Raw genomic sequence first — 26310 nt, 5'->3', positions numbered from 1 at the left:
ACATTTACATGGTACGAGAGAAACCCAATCATCACAGATATAGATAAAAAGACTAAAATCCGAGCCTTCAAAATACGAGTCCCAGTTGTAATTTGTTTTCTGGGGTTCTGTCCACAAAGCCCAGTCTTGTTGGTCTCTCAAGGTCAGTTAGGCATCCACCTGCAATGGATTATTAATTTGGTAAGGTTAGCCACTATAATATTTATTCATAACATGCAATATTAAGGGGTATATTTTTTTTATTTTTGGATTTATGAAAATCCATTTTTTAAAAGTTTTATCTCTTCTAATAATATTTTTAAAGAATTTAAATTTAAATTTCTTTTTTAGAGTACAACAATGTGTTTCGATTACACTTAACGACCAACACTTATTGATATACTATTTTCATGATTTTCAAAATTGGATTGAATCAAGAATCGGCCTGATAGATTTTAAATAATTAGTTGAGCTGCTGATAGATGAGAATTGGTTTTAGACTGTGAGAAAGAGATTGGATGAAATGATAAAAATTAATTAAATTGATTTTTGTTATGAATATCTTATTAAGTGGATATCCATCAAGATCAAGATAATTGTTGATGTACTTTAAATTCTAATAGTTATTAGAAGTAGATCTCTACTTCATTTATACTTCTTATGTTTATAAATAGAGACTTTGAAGAAGTTTTGTAAATATTACAATTGATCAATAAAATACGCTCTCTTTTGCTCTCTCATTTTCTTTGTTCTTTACTTTTTTTTCTATTTATTTTATAACAATTTTTATATTTTAGGCTAAATTTTTTCCCAAAATAAAAAAAATTTTAAAACCCAATTTATTTATTTTCTTTATAAACTAGTCCACTTTTTTAAAAACCTAAACCCATGTTATGGTGATGCCTTAGCCCAAAATAAAAACAAAATGAATTAAGGAAGAAATTAAATCTAAATTTTTAAATTTTAATGTTCAATAATTAATATTTAACTTTAGATAATGTAATTGTTCATTGAATTTTAGTTTTACTGGTATAAATATTGTTCCTAATACAAAAGAACATGGGTTCGAGTATCTTTGAAGCGCATTATCCTTCTATTTATGAGTTGGGAAGAGTTTTGTAATTTCTTTTAAAACAAAATTCTTGATTTTAAATTTTTTTTAAATAGTGAATCGATTAGTTCAGTGATTAAATCGGTTGAGTTGATAATTAGTGATTTAATCAATTCGATCACCAATTTGATTTTAATTTTCTTTTAAAAGAGAAATTTATTAATTTATTCAATGAATGAGACTCATAGAATTGGGAAATAACAAACACATAACGCGTTGAAGAAAAACTTCATCAACACAATAAAACTTTAGCTTCAACATCAATAAAACATTATGACATGTAGACAATTATAAACTTTGATTAATTTTTTCCAGATAATTTCCTTTTAATAATCAAGTGTTTTTTATCCGAATTCCCTTTTTAATAATCTTAAACACTAAACTATTATCAAATAACAATATCATTAAGTTGATCTGTTTTTCCTAATAAAATTACATAAAAAATATATTTCCATGTAGGATTTTTCACAGATTTCTTTTATTTATAAGAATCTAGTTAGGCACTGATATAGAGAGAAGGGTTAAACCGATTAACTTATGAATCACTCGAAACCAATTTTCTCTATTTTTAAATTAGTTTGTTTAATTAAAGCATTGGTCCGGTGTGATGATTTATCTGGTTCTATACACTTTGGTTTAATACCTTTTAAAAAATGCTTTGTTTTTTAAATATATATAAGAATCTTACATTGCGCCATGAGGTGGTGTCGTGGTGTAGTTGGTTATCACGTCAGTCTAACACACTGAAGGTCTCCGGTTCGAGTCCGGGCGACGCCATTTTCTTATCCTTTATTTTATTGTTTATTATTTTTCCATTTTTGAATTAAAAAATAAAAAAATCCGACAGGAAAGGTAATGAGGAGCATGGTGGATCCGAAAACCACATGATCGTTAACCCAACATCCCTCATATCATCTTCTTCATCTCCTTTATCTCCCCTTAACCGCTTCTCAATCCCTTTAATTTAAACCCCAAATTCTCAAAAAAATGGATCCGAACCCACAAACAGTATTACCCAGAACCAAACGGAAACCCGACATAACCACCGTCCTTCGTAAATCATGGTACCATTTAAGGTTGTCGGTGCGTCACCCATCTCGGGTTCCAACATGGGATGCCATCGTTTTAACAGCTGCCAGTCCCGAACAAGCTCAACTCTACGATTGGCAACTCAGACGGGCTAAACGAATGGGTCGGATTGCTCCTTCTACTATTACCCTCGCCGTACCCGACCCAGAAGGTCAACGGATCGGATCCGGTGCTGCCACACTCAATGCTATTCACGCCCTCACTAAACATACAGAGCTAGTCGTTAACGGAGGAGATGGTGCTGTTGGTTTAATGGGTAAAAAGCATATTTTATTACTTCATGCTGGTGGGGATTCTAAAAGGGTTCCATGGGCTAATCCGATGGGTAAAGTCTTTTTACCACTCCCTTTTTTAGCTGCCGATAACCCTGACGGTCCAGTACCGTTGTTATTCGATCATATTCTTGCAATTGCTTCTTGTGCTCGACAAGCTTTCAAAAATGAAGGTAAAATGAATTTAGTTCATTGTGAAACGATGGAAAGTTCTTGCTATTAAGTGTTAACTTCTGTTTTTAGTTAATATGACACATGGATATGCGGGTATGAACTCGAATCTTGGAAAAACTTCGAAAATCCGATGATATTCGGACCCACACTCGTATCTGACACTTACAAGTAGGTTACTGGGTTTAAGTCGACACATGGATATGCAGATATGGCTTTGAAACATGAAAAAATGTAGAAATGTAGAAAAAATGATGATATTCGGACCCATACTCATATCTGACGGTTACAAGTAGGTTACTAGGTTTAATATAACATCGATATGCGGATATGACCTCGAAACATGAAAAATGTAGAAAATCCGACTACATTCAGACACATACTTGTATCGGACACTTACAAGTAGGTTAATTTTGTGTAGGTGGAATATTTACTATGACTGGTGATGTACTTCCATGTTTTGATGCCTCTACTTTGATTCTTCCACCCGATTCGTCGACCATTATTACCGTGCCTATAACGCTCGATATAGCTGCTAACCATGGTGTCATTGTGGCGTTAAAATCCGAGATTTTTGATGAAAGTTACACGGTTAGTTTAGTGGATAATTTACTTCAGAAACCTAGTGTAGATGAGCTTGTTAAGAATCAGGCAATCCTGGACGACGGTAGAGCATTGCTAGATACTGGGATTATAGCTGTTAGAGGCAATGCATGGGTGGAGCTTGTTAAGCTTGCTTGTTCTTGTCAACCGTTGATTTCCGAGCTTTTGAAAAGCAAAAAAGAGGCAAGTAACTGAACCCAAACTTTCAGCTGTGTCTCAGTATTGTAATTCTAACTGTTTCGATTTTTGATTGTTATTCAGATGAGTTTGTATGAAGATCTTGTGGCAGCTTGGGTACCTACGAAGCATGATTGGTTACAACATCGCCCTTTGGGTGAAGCATTGGTCAACAAATTGGGAAAACAAAGGATGTTCAGCTACTGTGCTTGTATGTTGGACGATAAACAGTCTTTAAAACATCAAAAACCTTGCTTTAGTTCTCAATTTCTCGTTATTGATTGCCATTTTCCATTGCAGATGATTTTTTGTTTTTACATTTTGGAACTTCGAGCGAAGTTTTGGATCACCTTAGTGCATCTGATTCAGCGCTTGTAGGCCGAAGACACTTATGTTCTATTCCAGCAACCACTGTTTCAGACATTGCAGCATCTTCCGTTGTTCTGTCTTGTAAAATTGCTGATGGTGTCTCGATTGGTGAAGATTCTCTAATATACGACTCAAACATATCAAGTGGAATCCAGATTGGTTCCCAGTCTATAGTTGTCGGTATGAATGTTCCAAAGGACAGTGATAATATGGCAGGTAATTCCATAAAGTTCATGCTTCCAGACCGCCATTGTCTTTGGGAAGTTCCTTTGGTAGGATGTACTGAAAGAGTGATTGTATTTTGTGGTATCCATGATAACCCGAAAAACCCTCTTAAAAAGGATGGAACCTTTTGTGGGAAACCTTGGGAGAAGGTCATGCACGATTTAGGTATCGAGGAAAACAATCTATGGAGCTCCAGTAGCAGTCAAGAAAAGTGCTTGTGGAATGCAAAATTATTTCCCATTCTTTCGTACTTTGAGATGCTTCGAGTGGGAATGTGGTTGATGGGTTTGAGTGATGGAAAAAACCTACACTATCTTCCCTTGTGGAGAAACTCACCTCGAGTCAGTCTCGAGGAGTTGCATAGATCGATTGACTTCTCAAAAATGTGCACTGGATCCAGTAATCATCAAGCGGATCTCGCAGCTGGAATTGCTAAGGCTTGCATTAACTACGGCATGCTTGGGCGCGATTTATCTCAGTTGTGTGAAGAAATTTTACAAAAAGAGACTTCTGGTGTCGAAATATGTAAGGACTTCCTAGCCCTTTGTCCCAAACTGATCGAGCAAAATTCTAAGATTCTTCCCAAAAGCCGAGCATATCAGGTGCAAGTTGATCTTCTTCGAGCATGCGGAGAGGAAACAAAAGCTTATCAGTTAGAACATGAAGTATGGGCTTCAGTTGCTGATGAAACTGCATCAGCCGTTAGATATGGTTTTGGAGGTAAAATCAACTGAATTTGCTTTAAATATCTTTCAGGAAAGGTTAAATTGCTCGTATCTTTGTAAATCGGCTTTTTCTATGTACTGCCCTTGCTGTATTTCTCGATTTCACATCTATTTCCATTGATCTTTCACCTTGGTTCAGAACATCTCTTGGAGTCCTCTGGCAGCAAGTCTACTCTGGCCTTCAGGAACAATAACCATGTTAGCTCCATGGACAAGCCTTTTTGTCCAAAAACTGTGAAAGTCGAGCTACCGGTTCGAGTAGACTTTGTTGGCGGCTGGAGTGATACACCTCCGTGGAGCTTAGAACGTGCTGGTTGTGTTCTTAATATGGCAGTGAGCTTGGAAGGTTCTCTTCCGATTGGCACTGTAGTAGAGACGACAAATTCAAATGGAGTCTTGATTATCGATGATTCTGGAAAAGAGCTACATATTAAAGAGCTTGCTTCAATCGCTCCTCCCTTTGATGGTGATGATCCTTTTAGGCTTGTGAAATCTGCACTGCTGGTAACCGGAATTATTCGTGAAAACATTCTAGTATCAAATGGCTTGCGAATAAGGACATGGGCTAACGTACCTCGGGGCAGTGGGTTAGGAACTTCTAGCATCTTAGCTGCTGCCGTTGTGAAAGGACTTCTACAGATCATTGACGGTGATGACGACAACGAAAATGTTGCCAGGCTTGTTTTGGTACTAGAGCAGCTCATGGGAACAGGTGGTGGTTGGCAGGATCAGATCGGAGGTTTATATCCCGGAATCAAATATACAAGAAGTTACCCTGGAATACCATTGCGTCTCCAAGTCTTCCCTCTTGTGGCATCTTCTCAATTGATTTCAAAATTGCAGGAACGGTTGCTTGTCGTATTTACCGGTCAAGTAAGTAATCAAGTCTTTCATACATGCTTACATCTCCGTATTCTAATTGTTATTCTATTACGACCCTGCAGGTTCGACTAGCACATCAAGTCCTACAAAAGGTAGTCCTCCGGTATCTCCGACGAGACAACCTTCTCGTATCCAGCATCAAACGACTCACTGAATTAGCTAAGATCGGTAGGGAAGCTTTGATGAACTGTGACGTCGATAAACTAGGGGAAATCATGTTGGAGGCTTGGAGGTTGCATCAAGAACTCGATCCATACTGCAGCAACGAATATGTCGATAAACTGTTTGCATTTGCCGACCCGTACTGCTCTGGCTACAAGCTTGTGGGAGCAGGTGGTGGGGGCTTTGCCTTATTACTCGCCAAAAATGCCACATGCGCCAAAGAATTAAGAAGCATGTTAGGGAAAAACCCAGAATTTGATTCAGTAATCTACAATTGGACCATCTATTAATATTTTTTTAGTATTTTTTATATCTGTTTTACGATCTATTTTTTTGGGGTTGTTGGCACCCTCTATCTAATAATTAATTTAATTAATAGACGATATAATTCATTGTATTGTATTGTAAAATACATTTCTTCTACAACATTTGTGAAATGAATCATCTTCTTTTATTATTATTATTATTATTAGCATGTGTGGGTTTTCGGGTTTGTATTAATTTAATTTTACTTTATAGTTACTCGAAACATTTATTTTATTGTGTAATGATTATACTGTATTTGTACTTGAAAATTTCATTAAAAAAAGTAAAATTTTTATTTTAATATTTGTAATTTTTCAATTTATAAATTTTATTTTGAGAGTGATTTCATGTTTTTTTATATAAAATCTGTTTTTATTTCAACCAAAATCATATTTAATTTATTTTAGCCGCATTCCATAATATAATAATTAATAAAAAGGGCTACACTTTCTTTGCAATAAAGTAATGGCATGAAATGAGTTTTTCCGAAGGATGGATTAGATGATGCAATTAGTTGAAAATCAATATTACAACAAACTTCTCTCTTCTTTGATTTTAATCATACAAGTAATTTTGAAAATTCATAATTATTAATTTAAAGAATTTGTGCTTTGTTTAAATAAATCAAACGAAATTAATTGAGTAATATGATATTTACGAGGATGAATATTTTTAAGTTTTTAGTTGTTGGAGAGTGCGTGAAGAATAAATCGTCTACTTGTTGAATAAAGACTTAACAAGAAAAATCGAGACATTAATAAATATTTGAATGGTTTATGAAATAGTTTTTTATCGAATAAATCCAAAAATTAACACAAATAAAGTTGGTGTGCACATTAACATAAAAAGAAAGTTTCCAAAATGAGGGGAAAATGGGAAAACGGTGGCGTATGAGTAAAGCAAAAGAGTCTATTTTGTAATAATGAGTTGAAATTAATTTCCCTTCATCTTCATCTTCATCGTAGAACGCCTAGTGTTTGAATTTATATAAATTCAATCAAATACAAAAACTGGGTCGTTTTAGAAGAAGGCTCTCGTCTCTGATTTTGGCGGGTTAAATTGAAAAACATAAATGGCGAATCTATATGTGAAGGCGGTACCACCGGCTGATCTGAACCGGAACACCGAGTGGTTCATGTACCCAGGTGTATGGACTACTTATATTCTATTCCTCTTTTTCTCTTGGCTCCTTGTTCTTTCCATCTTTGGTTGTTCTCCTGGCATGGCTTGGACCATCGTTAATCTCGCTCACTTCCTTGTACGTTTCCTTTTCTCTTTTGATTGTCTCTTGGTATTGAATGTTGAATTGGGTCCCTTGTTTTGCCTGCAAATTACCCCTTTTTTTGTGTGAATTTGCTCTGTATTGGTTGGTTTTGATTAATTTTCCTTTTGGGTCTTTTATGATTTGTTGATTAATGTTGTTGAGCTGTGGGGGAATTATTGTATGCCTTACAGTCTTTACTTGTGATAGAACTATTATTTGAAAGTCTTGAACTGTGCCTTTTTTGTTTTTCCGTCCTTGCAATCTATTGGGAGCTGAAATTGTATCGAGTGATATCTTGTTTATTGATAGAAAGCAAGGAAATTAGGGATTTTACATTGAACAATGTCATTAAGTTTTGAAAAATTCGTTTCGAGTTGAGATATAGGCTGCCTCATACTCGTAATCTCGGAAATTATGGCTTTGGGAATCGAAATTAGTCTATGTCCATAGCATTGGTAGCTTCACTAAATAATTTCCAATTTCCCCCATATATGTATTTGTTGCAGTTGCTTATTCATCTACTTACATTATGTCGTTAACTGAAGTTTTTCGACCAGTTAGCCTCATGGTAGTTCTATCTAAGCCAATCTTATGCTTTGTTCTAATGTAAAGGTGATTTGCTAGTGTACTTCACATACCATGCCTTCAGCTTTTTTCTAAGGAACTTCCTTTTTTCTGGTTACGGTCTCATGTGCTCACTATTCTGCTTGACAGTATCTGAACCGACAATGAGAGATTTGTCTGTTTTTTCAGGTTACTTACCACTTCTTTCACTGGAAGAAGGGAACCCCGTTTGCTGATGATCAAGGAATTTACAATGGCTTGACTTGGTGGGAGCAGATAGACAATGGAAAGCAGCTAACACGCAACAGAAAGTTTTTAACCGTTGTACCTGTTGTGCTGTAAGTCTGTTATATGATATATTTCACAATTTTGTTTCCTGTATCTTGCCGATGATCTTTCTTATTATTTTGTGCTGTGCCTCTGAATTCATGTGTACGTGTGTGCATGTATTCGTTTTTGAGCTTTGAATGTAATGAACTATATAGATGACTAGGGAAGCAATGAGTGCATAAACACGGATACCCACCGATCATACACAGCATGTTCATGTTGGATTATAACAACTCGGTTTATACATGACTATTCATGTTACCTTGCTTTTAACAGAAGAGTAGATTTTAGTGTATCGTGTATTTAGTTTTAACATAGTTTGTGCGTAATTCATGATCTTTCTAGTTCCGTCAGAGAGCATTAGCTGCTTCCAGTCCTTTTCAAATCCATTTGCTGACCTTGGGTCATTCAATCACCACTCTCTTTTTACAGATACCTGATAGCTTCGCATACAACAGACTACCAACATCCTATGCTCTTTCTGAACACGCTTGCAGTGATCATCCTCGTCGTTGCCAAGTTCCCAAACATGCACAAGGTCCGGATCTTCGGAATCAATGCAGACAAGTGAGTTTATCTCCCCGTTCAGAACAGTTGATTTCACCAGCTAGAAAAGCCATACATACAGCTCCTTCACCTCTGTTGAAAATGGGTATATCTCTTTGTATAGAACATTTTGAAGGCTTAATGTCCTTTCGTTTTCGTGGTGAATTTTCTGACTGCACACTTGGAAGCTCCCCTTTGATCATGATGAAGGAATAATGAGTGTATCAAGTTAAAATCTTTGTATAGTAGAGAAACATAATGTATGTTCAATATCATTTGTGTGTATATGTATTTATGCTGCTTTCATGTTCTTATTTATGTGTGTGTGTGTATATATATATATATATATTTATGCAGCTATCATGTTCTTATTTTCAGACCAGTGGCAGCCATGGGAAATATCTTAGAAAAGACTATACCTAGGCCTTTTTTGTTTGGTTACTCTTTTTCTCTGATAATTAAGACATTGTATAATCTGGTACAACTTTAAGGATTTATCATATGTTATTGTAAATCACTACCTTAATTTTAAAGGCTATGCAATTCACTCCTTGGAACTTGTGTAATCTCACATTATATGGAAAACCAATCTTGATGGAAAAACCTAGGTTCACATAAATCCTAAAAGTTCTTATTTTATGTGAGAGATTTACCTTTTTTTTTTTAATATCATGGAAGCTTTTGTAATAGAAGTTGGATTATATTTTGTCCCATTTATTTAAAAATGAGCAAATTAGTCTATGTGCATTAGATCAAAAGTAAAATGATTATTATTGTTAAAATTAACGTGATTGATAAAATAACCGGACATTTATATGTGGCATGTTATGGGTAACTCATGCTGATGTAAATGGATTAATTTTTAATGGTAAAAATAGATGAAATTTTAATAGAATGATCAATTTACTATTCGATCTAACATATAACGATACATATAAGGATTAATTTGCCCATTTTTTTAGCGAGAGGGTAAAATGCAATCCAACTTCAATTATAAGGGCCTCAATGATATTTTTATTTATATATAAAAAATCTAAGACCTAGCATCTAGTAATACCATTGGTTTGAATCAAATTTAGAATCGAGTTGGATCATTAAATCAAGGATAAAGCTTTTACAATTGTTTTTTTTTTGTTCACAAGATTTAAACTTAAAGCCTTAAGTGATATTGAATTTCTTACTATTCGATTCAATACTATAATGATTAACAACATATTATAACAAGATTGTATGTAAAAAGTAAAACCAATAAATCTTTTCATATATGGTCCTAGTCCTTACGAATTTGGGAACTAGGTTGCTTCAAGAGCTAAGAATAAATCTCAAAACTATACATAAATTTAGGTTGAATGTACAAATTTATATATGAAATTTGATTTCGTACAATTTTATACATGAAATATCGTTTTGATTCAATTCTCATAAATTATTAACACAATTATTGATATAACATCATTTTATGTTTATATATTGCATACACATAATTATATTTATCCAATATAAAAAATTAATGTATTTATTTAAATGTGTATAATTGAATTAATATTAAAGTTCTAAGTGTATAATTGTACCAAATCAAAGTTCACGTATCAAATTATTTATCGAATTAAAGTTGATGTATAACTTTAAGATTTATACCGATAACTAAATCGATTTATAAAATTGGCATTCTAGTTTTGCTTTTCTTTGTACTAATTATCCTTATTATATTATCTCAAGGTTAATTTTACCTAACATCCTGAGCTAAATTTTAAATTACAATAACATTGGAATTAAGTTGTATCGATGTATGATTAAGTTAAAAATAAAATTAGAGAATAATTTAAAATCTAGATATGATTGAAAAATAATGGAGGTGCCTTCAACCCCCCACATCACTTGTAGTTATCAAGACGTGATTCCAAGCTAAAGTCTTTAGCTTCAAGCCAAGCAAATAACACCATGGAAAACTGACCCAATTTTGTCAAACAAAGATTTCGGTAATGATAAAGACAACAATAAAACACAAATCAATTTTTAGAAAATATATGTTACCAGGGGAAATTTATATAATTTTTTTAGGATTAAAGTGCAATTTTACCATTACATTAATTTATAATTTTATAAATTTTTAAAAGAATTAAAAGACACCTGCATCCCTATAAGATATTATATTCAAATATTGTGACAAAAGCAAAAGAGTATTAAGAATAAATTTCCAATCTATTCCTACTTCAAATTTAATTGGAATCTAATATACCCGACCACAAAACAATGGGATTGACTTGTTTAGGATGGAATGTTTTTGTACCAAGCTTTTTTTATTTGTCTTATTTTTAAAAAATACTAGGGAGAATTTATCATAATTATACCAAATTCATTAAACTATTAATAAGTTCACATTTTAGTCACACGACTTTAAAAAGTTATAAAATGATTATTGAACTATTCAAAAGTTTTCATTTTAGTCATCGAGCTGCTAAAATCGTTGCTATATAACCTTTTCTGTTCGCACTACATACGCCAATCGAAAGCTCTCCTTTTTTACAGTTCAGTTTTTTCATTAAACAACTTTAAATGTCACAAATCTGTAAATCAAAATTCAAATAATTTTTTTCTTCGACCTCCAACATTGATTGTCATATCAATTTAGATACTTGTCGATGGGTATTGAACCACCATACCAATCATTAAATTGTGGCTTGGAGCTCACTAGTTGAATTTTTTCGGAAAAAAAAAATCAACTCAATGACTTAAATGAAAAATTTTAAATTATTCAATGACAATTTTATATTTTTTTTAAAGTTAAGTGACTAAAATGTACTTCCTAATAGAGATTTAGGGTGGGTTTGGATGGGCAATTGGGTGCGGTGCGGTGCGTTTAGCTTACTTTTTGTCTCACACTACAGTATCGCTACAGTATCTAATCTCACTGCCACCGCTGTTTTTACACTAACTGCAGGTAAACGCACCTCCCATCTAAACTCACCCTTACTCTTAATGGATATAACGTTTGAAAGCTAAAGGCTTGCCATTGAAATAGCTTTAAATTATTAGGTAAAGGACTATAGTTGGAGCAGGTAAACCAGTTTCTTTCTCTTTTTGAAAGAATCAAATATATATATATATATATATATATATAGATCAATCAAATTCCATAGGCGGCCAGCCATCCATCATCACCACAATGAACAATGAACAATGAACAACAACAATAATAATAAATTTATCGAAAATAATAATAATTAGCATTACAATTTCAAGGTACAATTGGAGCTTCTCAAATGGTATATCTGTTGAGAAACCGCATATTATAAATACATACTTCCATATATATCACTCATCACTGCAACAAATTCTAGACTTGAATCTGATACAAGAAACCAAAACCCAAATTGGATACAATCTTGTAATTTAAAAAAAGAAAGCAAAGAAAAGAAACCCCATTATATATATATGTATCCTATGATGATGATGATGATGATGATGATGATGATCTGTTAGTTCTAAAAAAGAGAAACTTTGAACAAGTAATAATAATATCAACCATGTGAAAAATAGTGAAAAAAAATTAAAAACTAGAAAAAGCAGTTCCTTTCTTGATCATCTTCATTTCTTCTTCTTCTTTTTTTTACCATGATCCTCCACCACCTAATACACCGTTATTATTCCAAAATCCAGTTGAATTGCTTTGTTCCTTGTTTTGATCATCATCAACTTCATTATTAGTGCTAGAAACTTGTTTCATTTCTCCAAAAGGGAACCCTTGAACACCACTATGGATTGGGAAAGTAGTACTACTAAGGGTTGGCTTATAATCTTGCATGGAAAAAAGGGTAGCCGGTGCTGGTGTCGCCGGTGCTGCTGGTGCCGGAACGAAAGAATTCAACCCTCTTGAAACCATCCCGGTGTTGTTGTAGTAGTAGTAGTAGTTATGCTGATGATCATATAAACCAGGCTCTTGCATAGGTGGGAAAGTTAGGTTAAGATCTTGACCTTTATAATGAACCTTATTAGGGTTTTGAGAAGATGATAACAGTGAGAAAGTAGATGGGTTTAGATCTAAAACTTTAGCTGAATCTGAAGCGAAAGCTGTTGATGATGATGAAGAAGAAGAAGAAGAAGAAGAAGAAGCTGATATTGAAGACCTTTTGTTCTTCCTTGAACCACCACCAACAGGTACATTCCTTAAAGACCCACCTTCAGTCCAATACCTTCTACAAGTCTTACAAAAGTACCTTGGTTGAGTAAGACTATAATTGTTGTAATAACAAAACTTGGTGTTTGTTGAGTTACACCTAGGACAATTCAATTGCTCTGGTGGTCTTGTTTTCTTCTCTAACACTGTTGTTGTTGTCGTCGTCCCTTTTGTGCATGTATTATTATTAGCTACCATCATCTCTTCCATTGATTTCACTTGAAAACCCTTTGAGAACCAAAAAAAAAAGAAAACCATTTTATTTGCTCTTTAAAAAAGCAAACAAAAAAAAAAAAAAGGGGGAAAGAAAAGGATCAAAATTAACCTACCTGTGACCATTTATCAGAATCCATTAAGTGATGACTTCACAGAGAGAAAGATATAAAAGAGAAATCAAAACAAAGCCTTTTCTTTGTTTGTTTGGAACTGGGTCTTTTCTTTAGGTGGAAGAAAGAATGTTTTTAGATTGTTTCTAATATGCTAATAGCTTTATGAGTTGGGGATTTTCACTTTATGAATGATGAAAAGAAAAGGAGGAGAAGAAAAGAGAAGTGGGGGTGGGTTTGTTTTGACTACTCATATAAAAAAAACAACATTAATTCTCTTCTTCTTCTTTTTTAAACATCAATGTCTTTTATTGTATGAATATTTTATTTTATTGATTGTTGTGGGTGGAATTATGAATGTGCAACTGTGGTGGGTTTCTCCTTTTTTGACCTTATAAATGTGAAATAAATAAATAAATATTATTTTTCTTCCTCTTCTTCTTCTTCTTTCTTATATTCAACAACAATTCTCATTTACAATCACTTTTAAAAATATCGAGTCTTAATTTAGTTGATATTGCTATTGTTGCAATAATATGGATGATATAGTTTCAAGTGTACGTAAGCGCAGTACATTTCTTCCAATTTAGGTATTGTACATAACAACACATTCGTAAAATAAATCATCATAAACACATTCTCCAAATGATAATCCGCATAAGATGTTTCACATGATATTACATCATCAAAATAGAAGAAAAGATAAGATAATCTCGAAATATGATAAAATACTTGAACTTTTATTGTGTTATTTGAAAGAATTTGGCTTAGGGAATCGCTCTTCTCTCGACTTCTTGTAATGGGTACTTATATCTTTATTAATTTTTGTATTAAACTCTTATATACTATTTATCATTACAAAAAAATAGATAAATTTAATTAATAAAAGTATTAATATGTTTTGAAATTGAAAAACCCTATATGATCATCTATAAATAAGAGCTTTTACAAATTTTAAAACAACTTTTAGTATTTCTTATGCATTTGCTTAGTTTTATTCTTCTATCACATTTAGGGTTTGTTTAGTTTCGTTTCTCACAAATATTTTTTTTTGACTAAAAGCAGAATGAAAAGATAGTTATTTGCTTGCAGTTAAATAATTCGTGATTCACTAGTTTTTCAGTACATTTATGGAACCTTTTGTTTTTCTTATATATGTATCGCTAGAAAATCATTAATTAATAGGGTATGTAATAAATATATTTATAAAAATTTAATGTATAAAATAGATAATTTTTAATTAATATGATAAAATTCCAACCTTATTATATAAAAATATATAAAAAATCAACATTTTCATAGAAATATTTTTATTTTGTAAAAAAAAGGTTTTAGTAATTTTGTAACTGAATATTAAATTGTGGTACTGTCAATGAAACCCTTACATAATAGCATATATATTAAAATTTGTTGGTTGATGTTGTTGTTAATTGTAGCCGAAGGGACTGTTGTGGTTAGTAGTGGTATTGGCTCTCTTTAAAATGAAAAATTTTAGTTTAGTCCATCTAAAATAATAAAAGTATTATTAATTTATGATAAAATTATACTTTGACCTTTTAAATATAAAAATTCAATTTAAACCCTTTAAATTTAATAGAATTATAAATTAATATATTATAAAATTACATTTTAATCTCTAAAAATGAGTCATAAAATTTCTAACTTTGCTCTCCATTGTAACTTAATAAAATTAAATTTTATTTTAAATTTATTAAATATCATCTCTTCATAAATAATAATAAAAGAAAAAAAAACAGGAAAAGTTACCTTGTCAAGAATAGTTTTACTAAATCAAAAGGTAAACTACAAAAATAGTCATTTTTATTTGTCTCATATTACATTTTAGTTATTTATGTTTGAAATGTTACATTTCAGTAACTTACGTTATCATTTTCTTATGAAGTGATCACTCTGTTGTTAAGTTTTATTGCCTCCCTAACAGCAATCCTACATAGCAGTCCAAATGGGTTTTAAATGTCAACTTGGATGTCTAACTGGGACGAGAATAGGTTTTTAATTAATTACACATTGAACTGGAAAAAAAAAATCATTCGCCTCTTTTTTCTTTTAATTTTCTTTTCTATTTTGACTGAAAAAATTATTTTATCCCAGTTGAACATCCGCGTTGGCATTTAAAACTCATTTGTTGTTAGGGAAGTAACGGAGCTTAACGGCAGAGTGACTACTTCGTAACAAAATAATAACTTAGGTGACTAAAACATAACATTTTAAACATAAATAATTAAAATATAAGATAAGATAAATAAAAGTAACTATTTTTGTAATTTACCCAAAATCAAAATTCAAAAAGAAAGTTTTAGTAAAGACTAAAGAATAAAATTGAAATGTTGATAGAGGGAGCCGACAAAAAGGAAACGTGGGACCCAAATAATGCGATGTACGATGGAAGATAAATTTATTGTAATAATATAATATAACATTAATATTTAATGACTGTATAGTGGATTGAGTTTTAATTTGGTTGAGATAAATATTGTTATCTGTACAAGAGAATATGAGTTTGAGTACGCTGAAGCGCATTATCTTCCTATTTAAAGGTTGATGAGAGGCTATGAGTAGTTCTAGGTATTATATTAAAAAAAAACAGGTATAACCAAAGCTTATAATGAAATTGTTCAAAAAAATTTCACGACGATATATAAATTTATATATAATTAAATATATTTTAATTTTAAATAGTTTTAATTATAATTGATAATTTGATTTGATGGTGACACATTTGGCTTCAAAATTATTCGAAACAGCCAAAGACTAAGAATCTCAGTGCCTGTTTTAGTTTGGTTACAGCTTTAATAAAAATAAAAAGCATTTTCTTCCCTTCATTCACATTGTGGTTTGACACCATTTAATAACCCCGTTATCTTTAGCTATGATTTATATTAAATATTTTAGGTTAATTCAATACAACATCCTTCAACTATCGCTCGGATTTTAAATTAGTTCCTAAACTTCAAAACATTCTGATTAAGTCTTTGAAGTTAGTATTGTTCCATCAGTCTAATACTTAGTTTAGGCGTTTAAATTAATGTCAATTTGGATCTAACATGAAAAATTATTAAAATATATGGATCAAATTGTAAAATATGTGTTGTTTGGACTATTTAGATATGATATATTAAAATATAGATTATGTCATTAAAATTTAGGAATGTTATTTTTTTTTATAACATGTCAAACACAAGTAATTTATATTTTAGACACAGGCGTGTGTTTTCAACATGCTCAATGCCGAATTTGAGTTGAAATTTAATGCTTAAGCTAATGGTGAGGTTGGTGATAGGATTGGTACGATACTAATGCTTTAATAACTCAATTAAAATATTTTAAATTTAGTAACTTAATTTAGAATCTCGACCATAATCTAGGGATTCTAGTGTAATTAACCCTACTATTATTTTTATCCGTTTATGCAGTGAAAACTCAACCATGATGGAATAAAAATTTAAAATAGGCTCTAAGTCATTCATACATTTCAAAATTAGTTCTCGTGATTTTATTTTCAAAAATTGAATAATTTTTTTTAGATTTAAAAATTCAAGTCCAATCTCTCTTACCTTAACCAGCGGTTAAGGGATCGATTCTCATCTTGAGTATGGAGCGGCTTTAAAACTTGTGGTCAGCATCTATTCCCTTAATAGCCTACAGAATGTAAAAGATTAATTACTGGGCTCGCTCCAATAAATACTTTAAGAAATACATAAAAATAAAATTCAAATTCAATAATTAAAACCATTAAAATGTTTGGATTATCTTTATAATGATGATTAAATTATAATCTCATCCCCAAAAGCCAAAATCTTTGTCTTTTTAATTTTCAATATTTAGCCAAAACTTTTATTTTGAACAAAATGATGAAGGGCATTCAATTAGAGGGACAAAAATAGTGTTCTTTAATACACAAATTATAAAGAAGCCTTTTATGTCTCTACAAATAAAGAAGATAAAATTTGAGTGTACCATCCAATCAATAGCTAGAAGCGCTTTCTAGTTTCTAGGAAAAAAGAAAAGAATGCACTTTATTTGGTAAGCTAAATTAATTTTTTTCATCCAAGCTTTTATGAAATTATTACATTTTAAAAAATATCTTCGTACCCTTGCATTGATAACAATATTTATACTAATCAAGCTAAAATTTAATCGGTTATTCCTATATTACTTATGTTGAAATACTTCTAAATAAAAGTAAGCGGTGGTTAGAAATTGAACCCAAGATTGGTATCAACTAAAATCTTAAAGGCAAATTGTACTCAAAGTCATTAAATTATTAATGAGTTTATGTTTTAATCACTCAATTTCAAAAAGTTACAAAATGGTTGTTAAACTATTCGAAAGTTTTCATTTAAGTCATTGAATTATTTGAAAGTTTTTATTTAAGTCATTGGGTAGTTAAGTTTTTTTAAAGTCCAATTAGTGAGCTCCAAACAACAAATCAATTATCGGTATAGTGAATCAGTACTCATTGGCGAGTAGAAGGATCCAAGTTAATTTGACTGTCATTGTCGAAGATCAGAGAAGAAAGTTGTTTGGATTTTAGTTTTTAGATTCATGACGTTCAAAGCTATTTCATGAAAAAAAATTGAACTGTAGAAGAGAAGAGGAATGAAAGCTTTCGATTGGTGCAGGTAGTAAGGATGATAAAAAAAACTCGAATCTAACGTGTTTCTCGACCCGACCTAATCTGCTAGGGTTGGATTTTTTTTTTGAAAAATCAAGTTTGGGGTGGGTCAGGTTGGTAAATTTAAAAAATAATAACCGGGCCGAGTGGGGTTTGAGGTAAAGTTGCCCACCCGCCCTAGGATATTTATAAAAATACCCATAATATATACATATATTAAGTTTTTGCTTTCAATTAATAAATATTTAAATAACAAATTAAATAAATTAAGTTTTAAGTTTAAATTAAAAAAATAATCTTATTTGAGTTTTAAAAAAAGAAATAGTTAAATTAAATTTGGGTTGGGATGGATGGAGTGGAGTCAATTCTCTTATTAAATTTTGAGTTCGGGGAAGATTTATCCTTAATAGTCGAGGTTGGGTTAGGATGGATTGGTCAAGTTTCGGGTCGGAGTTGGGACGGGCAAAAATCTACCCTACCCTACCTCGCCTCGTTGCCAGGGTGACCAGAAAAAGATAATATAATAACAATTTTAATAGCTTAGTTACTTAAAATGATAGTTTTATAATTTTTTTAAAATTAAATGACGAAAACATAAATTAATTAATTTAATCCCTAATTTACTTTTTTTTTTTAATCACTTCATCCATGATTCAATCAAGCAGCTAATAGTTTTGATTGAATTTAACGTGTAACACATGGATGGGGTGGTCTACACGTCATTGGCCCCTTAATTTCCACCGTTCATTTAAACTGCCCTGCATTTATTTAATCTAATATTGGCTGTATTTCACGTTCGAACTAGGTTGGACCTTTTAAGATTCAGCGTCTTTTTCTTAATTTTATTCAATTTTGTTATTAATTTTATATTTATATTTATATTTTAAAATTAGAAAAATATAAGAAGTAACAATGATGAAATTGGAGAACAATAACTAAATCTGTAACTTTAGGTATAATATAGACTAATAGCACAATTTAACTAAATAAATTCAATTACGACCATTTGAGTTGAATTAAAATTTTAATATTCAAAAATATAAATATTAAAATTGATTAAATTAAAATACAAATGATAATACAAGAATTACTAGCAAAACTGGGCCAACTTAATATTTGAAAATGTCACGTTAACAATTATTATTAATTATTTTTATTTTTAAATATTTACTAATGTGACATTTTTTCATATGTCACGGGCGAATATTTAGTTAATGTATTATTAGCAAAATAGTCACAATGAACTATGGTGAAGGTTAATCAAGAGTTGGATTGATTAAGTTTTTAGCTATGAGAGATATGAATTGAGTGTAAACTTTTCACGAGGATTTAATTGGTTTTTTTTATCATTATCCCAATTTGACCTAACTATAATGATATTGCCAGGAAGGAAATAGGCCGTAATGAAATGATGGCAGGGCCCATATCCATTATGAAATGATTATTAAGCTAAAAAGTGAGTCAAGACTCAACAAGGATAGCCCTTGCCTTACACCATGTTTGTCCAACCTTTTCTTGTCGAGTTTGGATCATTTTAAATTTTTTAAGGTCAACATTGAATTATAAATGTTTAAAAGGATCAAGATATAATTTTATTATTTCTGAAAGAACCAAACTATAATTTCATCCTCTTTTTGAAGAGTCTAAGACCCTTATTTACCCTTCACTAGAACCACTCTTAGGTTTGGATTATTGTAGTTTTTTCAAATAAATTTTTTTATGTGAGTCATTTTGAATTTGAATTGTTTTGTATTTAGGTTGGACAAGTTTAAATTATTAACTTTCTATTATCAAATTAAATTAAATCGGACTCAATTTTAGATTAATCGAATTGGATGATTGAATTTAAGTAAAATTTGACAACTCTAAACAGATGATAAGATGTTTTATTTTTTTTTAAAGAAAATGTGTATAAATTTGTATGTTGGGTAAATCCATACAATGAACATAAAGTTGATACCGCAAACTAAATATGCTTTTGACAAAGAAAATCGACCCATTAAAATTTGGGTTCAATTTCAATTTGATCCCATCGAAAGTTGTCACACAACATGAGTGAGTCAAAAGTTTTTGGGCCCATGTTTAAGAGCTCCCAATACATTTAAAATTGTACAAGTTAAAGAATTTTAAGACATTGATGGTGGGTTTGGATGAACGGCGGGGTGCGGTGCAGTAAGTTTAACTTATTTTTTGTCTCACGCTATAGTGTTGCCAGTATCTAATTTCACTGTCACTGCTGTTTTTACATTAACCGCGGGTAAACACATCGCTTATCCAAACCCACCTTAAGTTTCATCGCTCGTAAATATTATGTATTAGTTCTTTTCTATATTTATTGAGTTTAAGTCTATTACGTGTGAGTTTTATTTAAATTTATTTTGATTTAGATTCAAATATATTTTAATTTGTGATCTATTATAATTTATACTGAGTTGATTCTGATTATAATTCTCAGACATACATACATTATTTGTGATTTAAATGTACAAGCCGCCAAATTGAGTAGGTGAAGATAGAAGTATTGTTAAGGGATGAAAGACAAATTATATGAAAAGAAGACAAATTTAAAATAAGATGATGACGACAAAAGCTAGGGTGACCAAACAAAATTTATCTTATTATTAGATATTTATTTTAAGGGTGAAAATGAAAATGGAAAGAATTTAGGAGATGAAACACTAAATTATCTTATTTTTATATGTTTAGATAGAAAAAAAGGTTTAAGTGTACTCATGCTAAAGTCAGGGTGGTATTCAGATAGATCCCTCTTAACAATAATGATTTTAAAATTTAAACTCAGTTCAAATGTATAAGGAAGAAATCTGCCGCCACTTCTTCTAACGGATAAAGACGCATATAGTTATATAAAAAAATGAATCAACTAATATTGAGTATAATAATAAAATGAATTATATTCTAAAAAAAATATGAGTTTAAATCTTAAAAATAAGATTATTAAAAAAAAAAATCACGAATTTCAAAAAAGATAATCTCTATCTATGATAAAACCTGCAAAACCGACGTAGGGAATATAAATAGGGACCTGCCACAAGGCAGAAATGTGTAGCAGATGGAAAAGTTGTGGCATTCCAAGAAGTTGGGTGCCCAAAAATTCCATAATCACTACCTTAGTGGACCAAATAAATTATCTTCGGCCGAAGGTTGAAGACAGAATATACATTTATAAGGGCATTGACACAATAAATCTAAAATTTTGCAGCTGCCGGTCATTTGACAATTACAATTGAGCCCCCATCGACCATCCTATCAAACACAAAATCCAAGCCAACCAACTGCCACACATTCTCCAATATCCAACCCATACTCAACCCAGCAAATCGTGGATGAAACCTACCTCACTCCTGATTCACAACCTCAAATGCCAAATAATAAAAACACATAAAAGAACATTTAAGATGATTCTGATTGAAAGGTGGGGTGAGGTGATTTTTTGTTTCACGCTACAGTATTGTTATAATATCTAATCTTATCGTCACCGTTATTTCTACACTAACAGCAGATAAATGCATCGCCATCCAAACCCACCCTTAATCCTTCCTCAATTAAAATATAATGATATGACACTTTTAATTCATCTCATATCATAATTTTTTTAAAAAAAAAGGTATATATACAGTAAAAAATAATACATCTGAATAACTTTAATCAATGTCAACACGTAATAGGACTTAAATAAAAATATCTCAACTTTCAATGGTTAATTAATCATGGTTTAATGTATCATATATATATTTAGTAATTGAAATGTTTTTGGGTGGGGTTAGTGATTAAAATAGCTTCCTTAAATCTAAGCTTAATTAAACCCTTAATTATTTCCAAATAAAAAACAAACCTAGGAAAGGGTCCCAAAAATTTCCTTAAAATTCTAATTCCATTATTTCAACTGTGTTTTTATAGCTGTCTCCTACCCATTGGAGTAATGAAGTGCCAATTTTGTACAATAAGAATCTAATTATTTGTTTTAATGGGAAACTTTCTTTTTCTCATCAATTAATTCCAATTTTTGTTTGGAATTTCCTATATATATATATAATAGGAAAACATAAAAAAATAAAGCAATAATTATTATTTTTATTTTGTATTAATGTGGACCATTATAATGTTTGAATTGATAAGGTAAAAAAGAGACCAATTTTGTCTTTAATTACCATTCTTTCATTGTAAGAAACACATCAAAATAATGATGTAAACGAGGTCCTTGTGCTTGTAATTTATTTAGGTGAACCAATGATTATGAGGTCAAAAATCTTAATGCTGAACTTAAACAACTCATTAGCCAACGTGTGAACTCAAACACAAATAATTGAATGTATTCTTTTATGTTTCGATTTCTACCATGCATCAAGCTCAAGTTTTAAATGTTGTCCCCAACATCAATCGTCAAATCTCAACTCCACCTTACTATTAGAATACACCCAAAGGAATCCTAACTAAAGCTATTCCGATTATACCAAAACAAAGTTGTATACAATTGCAAATTGTAGGAGTTTAAAAGCAAATTAATTACCCTTATAATTAACTAAATGAAAATCCAATCTATTTTAATGAGATGATAACCAAAATAAAAAATCAAGCAAACTATATTTCTAATAAAGGTATAAAAAAAATTCTTCATAAAAAAATAAATTAAATTAACGTTGACTGTAAATTATGTGGGCATGACAAACAGAAATATTCGACAATGGCATGAGGCATGCCATGTGAAATTAATGTTAATGTGGCATGTTATTTTAAAAATATTATAAAATCATAAAATATATAAATTTTATAAAATGAAAAATTATAAAATATTAAAAGTACATAAAATTTAAAAATATATTTTTATATTTTCAATATAAAGTTTGGTAAATTTTAATCAAAAAAATATGTTATTTACTTTTTGAACGGTGACAATAAGGTGTTTCCAAAATTTGATCCATCTGTTCAATAAGTATTAAGTTGGATTTTAATATGACTTTTAATTAAATTTAAAAAGTTACTTGCTCCAGTTTAATTCTAATATGTATCGAATGAATAGCTCAGACTTTAAAGAGACTTTATTACCGATTTTTTTAACTTTATATATTTAGATGATGTTAAACCTAAAAGTTTGACACCAAACCCATGCAATTTGGGTTACATTTATGATATCGTCTAGTTTCCACTTAGGGTTTAAAAGGATAAAATATTGCATAAGTTTTTATATATTTTTTTAAAATTTTGAATTTTTATTTTAAAATTTACTTTTAGATTTCATAATTCAAGTCCAACTGTTAATATTTTTAAATTTTTTATTAAATTTGTTGATGTGACATTTTAAAATTAAAGAAAAACTCACTTGGTAGCCATATAATTAAAAAATGACGTTGTAATGAACTTAAATTTAACAAAAAAAATAGCAGTATTAATAATTGAACTTAAATTTTGAAATCTGAAAAGTAGAGACTAAATTTTTGGAAATAAAAGTAAATAGACTAAATTCTAGATTTTTGAAAAGTACAGGGACTTATGGCACAATTTAACTGAGAGAAAAGGATCCATCATATTTAAAAAAGGGTTAATATCCTATTAAGTACTTGAGTTTGGCTTCAATGTTCACTTTAGTACTTGAGCTTTTTTGTCCCAATTTGACACCTAAGTTTTGCTTCAATATTTATTTTGGCATCTGAATCTTGAGTTTCTCTTTGCCCCAATTAAGTACTTGAGTTTGACTCCAATATTCAATTTGGTACATGAACTTTTTTGTCCCAATTAAGCACCTATTTCTTTTACTAGAGTACACGTGTCAAATATTCGTTAGGCCACATGATGATGTTTGGTTTGGGTATCAAATTGAACATCATAGCTAAACTCAGATACTAAATTAAATATTGAAACTAAACCCAGAGAACAAATTTAATATTAAAGCTTAGAAAAAAAAATCTGAAGATGAAAATGATAGATTTTGATGTTCCACCGTTACGCACACTTTCCAAGTGATGGACGGTCGAAATTAATCAGCAGCCTTGGTTACAATGACTTGTTTGGTATATACATAATTAAGCTGCTACATTCATGAATCATATGAATATACACAATTGAGAAGGGCAGATAGGGAGAAGGGTCGCTGAGTTAAGTTAACCCTTTTCTAGAAAACATAAAATTAGCCCAAATTTTTCAATAATTTTCATTTTGATTGGTTTTATTTTATAAATTAAATCCCCCACCTCGCATTAGCAGCCCAACGGCTTTTCATTTTCTTTTTAATCGGAATTAAAATTTAAAGTTCTCAGATTATTTTAGTTATGGGTTTCACCTTTTAGACATTATATTATTTATGATTCGAGTTAAGTTTGAGTTGTTTCGAGTTAGTATAATACAAATAAATAATAATTTTGGTGGTGTTTAAGTATAAAAAAACATAATGGGAAGTAATATAAATGTTCATCTGTTTTTAAAAACGTTTATAATTAAAAAGGCCTAAAGCCTAACCTTTGGGGAGTCATCATCTCCAACATCTCTCTCTCTCTCTTTTTCTATGTTTTCTCTCTCTTTCGTTTGTTCCAATGTTTGAGAGAGAGTGAATTGAGTAGCTTCATCCACAAGTGAAAACAATAGAAATATATATATACAGAGAGAGAGAGAGAGACATGGGAAGGGCTCCTTGTTGCTCTAAAGTTGGGTTACACAGAGGTCCATGGACACCTAGAGAAGACACATTGCTTGTCAAGTACATTCAAGCTCATGGCGAAGGTCACTGGCGATCTCTCCCTAAGAAAGCCGGTAATCGAATCTCACTCGTATTCGAAAAACGGAAAGTGGTATTTACGAATCACTCGCACCATGTGACGTTTTCTATAATGTTGCAGGGCTACTTAGGTGTGGAAAGAGTTGCAGGCTGAGATGGATGAACTATTTGAGACCGGATATCAAAAGAGGGAACATAACACCCGACGAGGAAGACCTCATCATCCGATTACATTCACTCCTCGGCAACCGTTGGTCTCTCATCGCCGGAAGGCTTCCGGGTCGAACCGATAACGAGATTAAAAACTATTGGAACACCCATCTAAGCAAACGTTTATTAAGCCAAGGAACCGATCCGAACACCCACAAAAAACTACCACCGGATAACCCGGTTGTCGTCCTTGTCCCGAAGAAGAAAAGGAAGAACAAATCTACAAAACCAACCGAGCAAGAAAAACCCAAAATCCATCTCCCAAAACCCAGTAGATTTACATCTTCAGTGTGTACCACTAAGTCTTCGAGCCAAGGAGGTGAAAATGGACAAGTCCTCGTCCCATGGTCCGAATACATCAATGATGATGAAAACCGAACTGGGTTTTTATGTTATAATGACAATCATGATCTTATCAACAGCTCAGATTTCGAGTGCCAGTCTCATCATGATCATGACCATGATCAAGTACTAGGTGCTGAAGGTGACAGTAATGATTCACTAGAGAAGATATATGAAGAGTACCTGCAGCTGTTGAAGACGAATGAAGATCAAGTACAGTTGGATTCTTTTGCTGAATCATTACTGATATGACGACGACGACGACGTTTAAGTGGAGAAAGAAATATGGAAATCTAGTTGATTTTTAGTTATATTATACGTCCATGAAACGTCAAATGATGGGTTTTGAGTTTAACTCTCTACCAATAAAGGTTGGTTGAATGTTGAATCTTTTAGGTTGTCACGTGCTTATCTTCTTTACCTACATGTACTTTGTAAAATTGACAAACATAATGGCACTTCTTTTTCTTTTCATATAAATCTCTTTCATACATTTTATTAATCAACAAATTAAATTAGATACTCTAAACTATTTGTAAGTTTATGTCTTCATAAAATTATAAATGATAACTGTATTATTTAAAATATTTATTTAAGTCATTGGGCTGTTAAAATCGCTATGGTATGAACTTATTTGTTCGTACTGTCTATACCAATTGAAAGCTCTCATTTTCCTTTTCTTTTATAATTCAATTTTTTTATGAAATAGTTTAGATGCATCAGATCAAAGTATAAGTTTAAGAGGTGAATCTAGAAGCTAACACTTGGCCTTGTGTCGGATCTAGGGGTGAAGTCAGAAATTCTTTTAAAGGACTAAAATTGAGTTATAAAATTTTTAAAGGTCAAAGTATAAATTTATCATATATTAACTTTTGATTTCAGAATTTTCAATGGGCTAAACATGAAAATTTTTATTTGGGAGGGTAAGTTGCAATTTTTTCATATATTAATTTCTAATTTAATCTATAATGGGAGGGTTAAATAATCTTATATATATTTTCCTTTCGTAAAGAAAGTCAAAATATACGGTGAGTCTTTATATTTTATCAAAGTAAAACTAAAGGCATAATAATAAATTTAACTCTTAACGTTTATAATTTTTTTTATTGATTAGACT

At 31.1% G+C, this 26310-nt stretch overlaps 4 protein-coding genes and 1 non-coding gene across 5 annotated transcripts; 4 read left to right on the top strand and 1 right to left on the bottom strand.

Moving 5' to 3' along the window:
• The first annotated feature begins 1793 nt into the window (after nucleotides 1-1793).
• On the top strand, nucleotides 1794-1867 carry TRNAV-AAC (transfer RNA valine (anticodon AAC)). Its single transcript has one exon. It is a non-coding gene; the product is annotated as a tRNA-Val (tRNA).
• A 54-nt stretch (nucleotides 1868-1921) lies between these two features.
• LOC105763919 (bifunctional fucokinase/fucose pyrophosphorylase) lies at nucleotides 1922-6228 on the top strand. Its single transcript, XM_012582326.2, has 6 exons — nucleotides 1922-2624; nucleotides 3044-3408; nucleotides 3487-3613; nucleotides 3703-4716; nucleotides 4861-5594; nucleotides 5666-6228. The coding sequence occupies exons 1-6, from the start codon at nucleotides 2078-2080 to the stop codon at nucleotides 6053-6055; spliced, it is 3177 nt and encodes a 1058-aa protein (XP_012437780.1). The 5' UTR covers nucleotides 1922-2077; the 3' UTR covers nucleotides 6056-6228.
• A 726-nt stretch (nucleotides 6229-6954) lies between these two features.
• On the top strand, nucleotides 6955-9152 carry LOC105763922 (uncharacterized). Its single transcript, XM_012582332.2, has 3 exons — nucleotides 6955-7329; nucleotides 8089-8237; nucleotides 8662-9152. The coding sequence occupies exons 1-3, from the start codon at nucleotides 7144-7146 to the stop codon at nucleotides 8798-8800; spliced, it is 474 nt and encodes a 157-aa protein (XP_012437786.1). The 5' UTR covers nucleotides 6955-7143; the 3' UTR covers nucleotides 8801-9152.
• A 2827-nt stretch (nucleotides 9153-11979) lies between these two features.
• Nucleotides 11980-13504, bottom strand: LOC105763920 (dof zinc finger protein DOF3.7). The gene is made up of 2 exons (XM_012582327.2): nucleotides 13282-13504; nucleotides 11980-13180 (listed from the first exon to the last, which is right to left on the bottom strand). Exons 1-2 carry the CDS (start codon nucleotides 13303-13305, stop codon nucleotides 12386-12388), a joined length of 819 nt encoding a protein of 272 aa, XP_012437781.1. The 5' UTR covers nucleotides 13306-13504; the 3' UTR covers nucleotides 11980-12385.
• A 10842-nt stretch (nucleotides 13505-24346) lies between these two features.
• LOC105763918 (transcription repressor MYB6) lies at nucleotides 24347-25673 on the top strand. The gene is made up of 2 exons (XM_012582325.2): nucleotides 24347-24676; nucleotides 24763-25673. The coding sequence occupies exons 1-2, from the start codon at nucleotides 24544-24546 to the stop codon at nucleotides 25443-25445; spliced, it is 816 nt and encodes a 271-aa protein (XP_012437779.1). The 5' UTR covers nucleotides 24347-24543; the 3' UTR covers nucleotides 25446-25673.
• Nucleotides 25674-26310: the final 637 nt, after the last annotated feature.

The sequence above is a fragment of the Gossypium raimondii genome, chromosome 12, assembly GCF_025698545.1.
Source record: "Gossypium raimondii isolate GPD5lz chromosome 12, ASM2569854v1, whole genome shotgun sequence".
Lineage (NCBI taxonomy): Eukaryota > Viridiplantae > Streptophyta > Magnoliopsida > Malvales > Malvaceae > Gossypium > Gossypium raimondii.
This window is presented reverse-complemented; position numbering and strand designations above follow the sequence as displayed.

What these genes read in the sequence shown, in the direction of transcription:
- LOC105763919 (XM_012582326.2), top strand. Translation starts at nt 2,078, where the DNA reads ATGGATCCGAACCCACAAACAGTATTACCCAGAACCAAACGGAAACCC. An exon ending in TTTTGAAAAGCAAAAAAGAG is followed by an intron (nt 3,409 to 3,486) that starts GCAAGTAACTGA and finishes ATTGTTATTCAG; the next exon opens with ATGAGTTTGTATGAAGATCT. An exon ending in TTGTCGTATTTACCGGTCAA is followed by an intron (nt 5,595 to 5,665) that starts GTAAGTAATCAA and finishes ACGACCCTGCAG; the next exon opens with GTTCGACTAGCACATCAAGT.
- LOC105763922 (XM_012582332.2), top strand. Translation starts at nt 7,144, where the DNA reads ATGGCGAATCTATATGTGAAGGCGGTACCACCGGCTGATCTGAACCGG. An exon ending in TTAATCTCGCTCACTTCCTT is followed by an intron (nt 7,330 to 8,088) that starts GTACGTTTCCTT and finishes CTGTTTTTTCAG; the next exon opens with GTTACTTACCACTTCTTTCA. An exon ending in ACCGTTGTACCTGTTGTGCT is followed by an intron (nt 8,238 to 8,661) that starts GTAAGTCTGTTA and finishes CTCTTTTTACAG; the next exon opens with ATACCTGATAGCTTCGCATA.
- LOC105763920 (XM_012582327.2), bottom strand. Translation starts at nt 13,305, where the DNA reads ATGGATTCTGATAAATGGTCACAG. An exon ending in ATTCTGATAAATGGTCACAG is followed by an intron (nt 13,181 to 13,281) that starts GTAGGTTAATTT and finishes TGGTTCTCAAAG; the next exon opens with GGTTTTCAAGTGAAATCAAT.
- LOC105763918 (XM_012582325.2), top strand. Translation starts at nt 24,544, where the DNA reads ATGGGAAGGGCTCCTTGTTGCTCTAAAGTTGGGTTACACAGAGGTCCA. An exon ending in ATCTCTCCCTAAGAAAGCCG is followed by an intron (nt 24,677 to 24,762) that starts GTAATCGAATCT and finishes ATAATGTTGCAG; the next exon opens with GGCTACTTAGGTGTGGAAAG.